This window comes from Corythoichthys intestinalis, chromosome 1 (assembly GCF_030265065.1).
Source record: "Corythoichthys intestinalis isolate RoL2023-P3 chromosome 1, ASM3026506v1, whole genome shotgun sequence".
Classification (NCBI taxonomy): domain Eukaryota; kingdom Metazoa; phylum Chordata; class Actinopteri; order Syngnathiformes; family Syngnathidae; genus Corythoichthys; species Corythoichthys intestinalis.
Genome location: NC_080395.1, coordinates 13,409,921 through 13,416,919, shown reverse-complemented (window position 1 = coordinate 13,416,919; position 6,999 = coordinate 13,409,921). Strand labels below are relative to the sequence as shown.

The following is a 6,999-nucleotide window of genomic DNA, read 5'->3' as shown; positions in this document are numbered from 1 at the left end:
AACGACTTTCTAAACGATATCCCGATATTGTGCAATTCCAAAAATCCAATACCGATATCAAACCAATACCGATTTATACGGTCGTTGACTTAACATATTATGGCTAAATGTATTTTATGTTGTAAATTGTATTATATGTATGTATTGTAAACACGATAATGAAAGACTGAAGTCGATATTATCTGATATAACTTTAAAGTGCTTTTATTGGACGATATTATCGGCCACCTGATAATAGACAACTCTAATTATATATATATATATATATATATATATATATATATATATATATATATATATTATATATACACAGTATATATTCTGTATTATTCATCTTTGTTTATAATATTAATAAATCGATAAATTAAGACAACCATAAGACAAAAATAATGAATTCAAAATGAATACAAACAAATACACATGGGTTATGTCTTCAAGTAACACTCTAAAGTAGGGCTGCAGTTATCAATTATTTTAGTATTCAATGAATCTATCAGTCATAATTGAGGAGATGTAAAACAAAGGCTTGCTAAGATTGCACTTTCAAAAGAGCATTAAATTGGAATACAAAATAAAATTTCCGATTGTTTTTACAAACTATGTAGTATTGCGCTGTCATTTCACAAAAGCAATAATTAAAATAGCTAAGCTTAGCCTCAAACGGTAAAAAAATTAATAAATGAGGATCAAGGCACTTCAAAATTGGTTAACTTACATAGCAAAAGTCTGTTCTCTTAAATGCTATAAAATGCTAACTTTTTTTAAAATGCTCTTAACAAATCGTTCAAACACATATTGCCTCAAGAAAAACTGCTAAATATACCTATAAACTAAATTATGAATGCATAAAAAATATTAGCTCAAACAAAAACTTACGTCGGTCTTAACAGGGAGCAGCTGAATCCAGACGTTAGATGAGTTATGTCATCTTCACTGTTACCACGAGAGGAAAGTATATCCATTCAAATCAATAAAACTAAAGGCAAACACTTTCAAAACAAACCATTACAACGCCACTCTAATTAAACGAATCCCCGAAGCAGCAAAATTTGATTCGCAGCTTATTTTTAATCAAATTACTAAAGTTCATCGATTAATCGTTACAGCACTAAAGCTCTGTAAGGAGTTCACAATAGAAGTTAAAAAAAAGTCGGGGATGAATAAAATATTCAATAGTATTAATAATAAAACATTACAGTAATTTTATAATGAAGCAGATTTCAAAATACCACAATGTACAACAGACATCTTCCCTGAAACTATTCAAATAAAGTTTGGAAATTAAACAAATAACACCAAAAGGAAAGGCAGAATCAAAGCATTTCAAATTCCAACATTCATAGGTAAAATGATGAAATGCATTAAAATAGCGAAACTATCAAGTTACGGAACAGGACCTGCAAAATCATTTCAACTTTTTTTTAATAGAGGCTCAAGAGAAATATAATTAGGAAATTGAAATGCTTTTTCTGTATATGGGTGGCAGAAATCTGAATATCTTCTCACACAGTGCAATTGAAAGGTTTTTCCCTAGTGTGGCGATTCGAAATGCCCTTACTGGGTGAATGTTTTCCCACAAAATATGCAGAGAAAAGGCTTTCCTCCAGTGTGTATTCTTGTGTGGGTTGTTAAATGTTGCTTCTTAAAAATCTTATTGCAAAATTAGCAGTTAAAAGACTTCTCTCCATGGTGTTTTCTTGCATGTCTGAGTAACTCTCCGTTCACTGTGAATCTTTTATCGCAGAGTGAGCAGGGAAAAGGCTTCTCTCCAGTGTGCGTATGTGTATGTCTTGTTAACTGTTGCTTTTGCGAAAATCTTTTATCGCAAAGTGAGCAGGGAAAAGGCTTCTCTCCAGTGTGCATGCGCGTGTGTCTTGTTAACGCTTGCTTCACACAAAATCTTTTATCACAAAATGAGCAGGGAAAGGGCTGCTCTCCAGTGTGTGTGCTTGTGTGTTTCACTAAATTTCCCTTCCGGGTGAAACTTTTACCACAACATGTGCAGACAAAAGGCTTCTCTCCGGCGTGTGCTCTTCTATGATTGTTTAATTCTACCTTCGTGGTGATTATCTTACCACAAACTGTGCAGAGAAAAGGCTTTTCTCCAGTGTGTGTATATGAGTGTCTTGTTAACTCTCGCATTCGAGAAAATCGTTTATGGCAAAGTGAGCAGGCAAAAGGCTTATCCCCGGTGTGAATGCTTGTGTGTCTGTTTAAATTTCCCTGATCATTGAACCGTCTACCACAAAATGAGCAGGCAAAAGGTCTCTCCCCGGTATGTGTATGCATGTGTCTTTGTAAGTGATGCTTCCAATAAAATCTTTTATCGCAACTTGAGCAGGCAAACCGTTTCCTACCCACGCATTTTTTTGCATCTCTTTTCGATGCTGACTTGTTTAAGGATTTCCAAGACTTTGGGTCAAAGTCCACATCGTCTTCATCAGTGGTAAAGTCCGAAGTGTGGGCTGCTACGTCTTCGCTGTCAGAGAGCGGCGCTAAGAGGCCGTCCGGTTGCGATTGTCCCTCTTTATCTGTTGTCAGGTGTTGAAATGAGCTGCCATTCGATGGTTTCGCCGCGCCGCTCTCTTCGCTTGAACGTTCATCTTGTTCGCTCTTCACAACGACAGTCAATGGAGATGTGGTGATTTCAGCTTCCTGTTCTTCTTCTTTAATGAAGGGGGTCACTGGCTCCGCTTCCTGTTTGATGTCTGACATCTCAGACTCCTTCTCCTGTTTAATGTGGGGGGACATCGTGCTTCTCAGGGTGGAGATCTTCATCAATGACGTCTGGAGGAAATAGGATGAAAAAAATTAAAATAAAATCACGTGATTTGCCGATGATCTCACGCTATGGCGATACTAACCCTCAGAAAATCTTTCTAGGATATTCTACAAAATGACAAATATACAGAAAAACAAGCTATTTTCATCATTCTGCTGTGACTTGGTCTATAAAGCGCCCTAAAAATGAACGATTTGACGTATAGCAATCAATATGATTTAAAATTGAGGACTTTAAACTAGCAGTGCAACGGTTTGCGGTTCAAAACCGAACCGTACGGTTCGCCCTGTACGGTTCAATACGCCTTGATGAACCGCGCCTTTTTGGTTTTGCAATTACAGTAATTTATTCCGAACGCTTGTGGAATTAATTGGTCAAACTCTGTGTGCCAGTGTGTGACGTGAATCGCAGCTGTGGAGAAATTCCCGCCCCGCGAGTAAATGTCCAATCGCTGTCAAGCACCTGTGTAATAGGAGCCGAGTAACACCCTCTCTCGCTTACGAGCAAGGTGAAAGTGAAACAAGAAAGAAAACAAAAAAAGTTATGGCGAGTGGAGGAGTCGACAGACCGATTTTTGAGGAGGCACCGGCTTCTTTCAAATCTGCGGTGTGGCAACATTTCAGTTTCCCCGTGGACTACAATGCAGACGGAGAGAAAATATTGAAAAAAAAAAATAAAAAAATTTGCAAGCATTGCTTAGCGCTTGTTCCCTATGCTAACGGCAACACTTCTAACATGACTTGGGCACCTCAGCCGGCATCACCCACAGACATCACTTTCTCAGAGCAGGACAACTCCGAAGATGACACCAGTGAAAACACACGGGTCTATAGAAGAGGCGTTCCAAAAGCCTTACAATATCAGGTCAGAAAAACACAAGAAAATAACCCACGCAGTGGGGATGTGCATTGCAAAAGACATGCAACCATATTCCGTGGTTGAAGATGCAGGGTTAGTTAATTTAATTGCAACGCTTGACCTGCGTTATATTGTTCCCTCGCAGACATATTTCGCCAACAACATAATCCCCGACATTTATAGAAATGGCACGCAAAGCCATCGAAGATGATTTCGCGAAAGCACAGTTTCGCCCTGACCGCTGATAGTTGGACGTCCCGTGCTACAGAGTGCTACTACCTAACTGTGACGGTCCACTATAATTCATACCTGTCAAGTTGTACGGTCTCGGCGTAATTTGTACAAGTGAGCACTGATTTTTAAATGTGTACGCCGTACGTTACGTTCAAAATCTGCACGTTTTTCGTGCACTGCGTTTTTTTTTTTCTCATCCGTTTGGATTTGGTCACGCGTTTGGTTTGCAGCAAACGCGATGCTCGGCGGCTCCAATATTTCCTGACTGTGGCCGACATCATACAATCTACACCTAGATATCTCATGCATATAGAACTACATGTGAAATGACACACGGTAGCGTTAGTAAACAGCCACCATTTTAGAGCAGTAAATTTATCAGAAAGGCTCTGTTGTAGTAAACCTTCCGAGCGAACCTAAGCAACTTTTTATCCAAAATACTCCTAAATCGGCAAAATCTTGACTTGAGTCTATCTTTAAAGGATGAAACGGTTTAGAAATTTTCACATTTCGAAAGTAAACAGAAGGGAACTAAGGCAAAAACGGGAGCAATTTTATCAACTTTAACGGTTGATTCACAACATTAAATGACCTCCAAACATAGCAAAGGTTACTATGTTTTTGGGTTTGTTTTTTTTTTATAATGAAAAAAAAACATGAAAGGTATCACCAGTTACTTTGCCAAGTAACTTTTTTACGACTGTGTGTGTATTTCAGTAGTCAGTCACTACACTTGCCAAAGAGCTAGGAGGCATTTTAACAGTCGAAAATGTTTACATTTTAAGTGTTTATTTCATTTTTTAAAAAGCAAAATAAAGGCAGTTAAAAAAAAAAAAAAAAAAAAAAAAAAAGCAAAACGCAAACCGAAACCGAACCGAAACCGTGATCCCAAAACCGAAGTTCAAACCGAACCGTGGGCTAACTGAACCGTTGCACCCCTACTTTAAACTGTTTCCCAGTTTTTATTTGGCACCAACAGACAACAGAAAACCGGATATAATCGTTCAAACTTGATGGTCGAAAATGTCTTTATCCGTGCATGTGTGCACACTAGACAATAGAGGGCACTCATGCTCTTGGGACAGGGCTTCTGATGGTTCAACTAATAAATATGTATTTTGGTGTATTTTTTGGCCTGCTAAGGTGATGTAATAGGTTATGATTAGAGCCAGGGGGGGTTACCAAAAATTTACCGTTACCGAGATGATTCACAATGACCGACGAAATTTTGACCATGTCGGTAAAATTTTTTGATGAAACGAAAAAATTTAAGTTTTTTCAGCCTCCTTTGACTATATGTTGTTTGGCTATGCTCCTTCCCCTTTAAAGGGATCCATGGGTAGAAAGACTTGTAGTTCTTAAAAGATCACCGTTATTATGAGTTAAATTAATTTGATATTGAAACCCCTCTTCACGTTTTCGTTTTTATACAGTTTGTAAAATTTGTTTAACTAGTAGGTCGCCATTTTTGTTGACGTTGGAGGGCGGTGAGTTAGTAGTATTTTGTTGCATCTTTAAGACAAGTCGAGAAGCATCTCATACAATTAAATGTAATCACTCTGATGTGAACCAAGCAACCACCCTTAAAACAAAATTTACAAATCGGTAGTGGCATGAAGCTAAAGTAAACAAAATGCGTTAACCTGTCTTGACTAGCGAGCTCAGCTAAACAAAACGAAGTTATGGAAGCCTGGGTAGCTTTAACATAAAGCCAAACCACTTCCACTAAGCTTTAAGATGGGACTTCTTAGTCCACTTAATTCTTACTTCGGTACTTACCCGATGAGAGTGCTTCGAGGGAGCTCTTTTGGTGAGAAGGGAACACAAAAGAACGACAAGTCCTGGATCAGTTATTGGTGCAACGTTGCTAAGTCAACTGAACCGGAAGTAGAAACGTTCAGGCACGGAAACTTCAGTGTAATATGTTGAAGCGTTTGGAACCAAAACGACTTCATATCACTGCACTGTGAAAACATTCAATAAATATGTTAAACATATCCAAATGAACTCGCTATATATTAAACTTAAGGACTGAATTTCTCTGGCTTCATGAGTGAGATGTTTGCCTTGTTAGGGTGAAAAAAAATATAGCATCATTCGTGCATTAAAGGCTTATTGTAGGGGTTATATCATGATTGTGTTGCTTCTACCTGTATTGAATGTTTGGGTTTTCAAATAAAAAAAGTAAACTAATAATCAAGAAAATAACCTCGCATTCTTCTGTGACGTTATTGAGGGCGAATGAGCTTCCGGTTCAGAGGTAAAGCGGCCAACTGGGAGGGGAGGCAGAGTGACGTCACAGCACTCATCGATGAAATAGGTGTTCTTTGGCTTTGTATCATTTTATAGAGGCCTGTAAGGAAGAATATTATTTTATTAATCTGATTTTATTTTTGGCTAAATATATATATATATACATATATATATATATATATTTTTTTTAATCGTCATTTTGCTCACCCGGGCAGTATGGTCTCTCCTTTCAAGGGAGCATATACATATACATACATATATATATATTTTTTTAAATCGTCATTTTGCTCACCCGGGCGGTATGATCTCCTTTCAATGGAGCTTGAGGGTTCTGCGTGCAGGATCTTAGCTGTCCTTAGGATTGATATATATGTATATTCATAAATTAAAATTATCCAAATCAAAACCCAATTTTATTGCCTTGAAAAAAGAAATGGCTCTGTATTTACAGTATAACCTATATCAAAGTAAAAAGACTATTGTATTTATGTTCCAAATGTTTTGTTTTGTTCATCCCCTGAACTGTAATGTTATTAGTTTTGCTAATATTTGTAGTTTTTTTGTTGCTATTGCAGCTGCTATATGTCCGTCTTGTATGTGTAAATTGTTAATGTTGTATTGTTCCATTAAAAAAAAAACATATACTTTCCACTTTGTATATATATTTATTTGTGTCAGTGTTTACTTTCTAATTTGTTGTTATATGTCTTTCTTGAACGTAGTACAGTGATTGTTGTTATTGTTCAATTAAAAAAAAAAAAAAAGAAGACTAAAATTAAAAAAATAGAATATACTATAGGTATGCTGTGCTGGCTAGCGTCACCAGTACGAAGAGCCAGGTGACATTTTAGAAGTCATTAGTGCCATCTTGC

The 6,999-nt window shown here is 37.1% G+C and overlaps 1 protein-coding gene across 1 annotated transcript; it reads right to left on the bottom strand.

The window, feature by feature from the left end:
* Nucleotides 1-423: 423 nt before the first annotated feature.
* LOC130917789 (gastrula zinc finger protein XlCGF8.2DB-like) lies at nucleotides 424-5,773 on the bottom strand. The gene is made up of 2 exons (XM_057839481.1): nucleotides 5,654-5,773; nucleotides 424-2,787 (listed from the first exon to the last, which is right to left on the bottom strand). Exon 2 carries the CDS (start codon nucleotides 2,776-2,778, stop codon nucleotides 1,663-1,665), a length of 1,116 nt encoding a protein of 371 aa, XP_057695464.1. The 5' UTR covers nucleotides 2,779-2,787; nucleotides 5,654-5,773; the 3' UTR covers nucleotides 424-1,662.
* Between the last annotated feature and the right edge of the window lie 1,226 nt (nucleotides 5,774-6,999).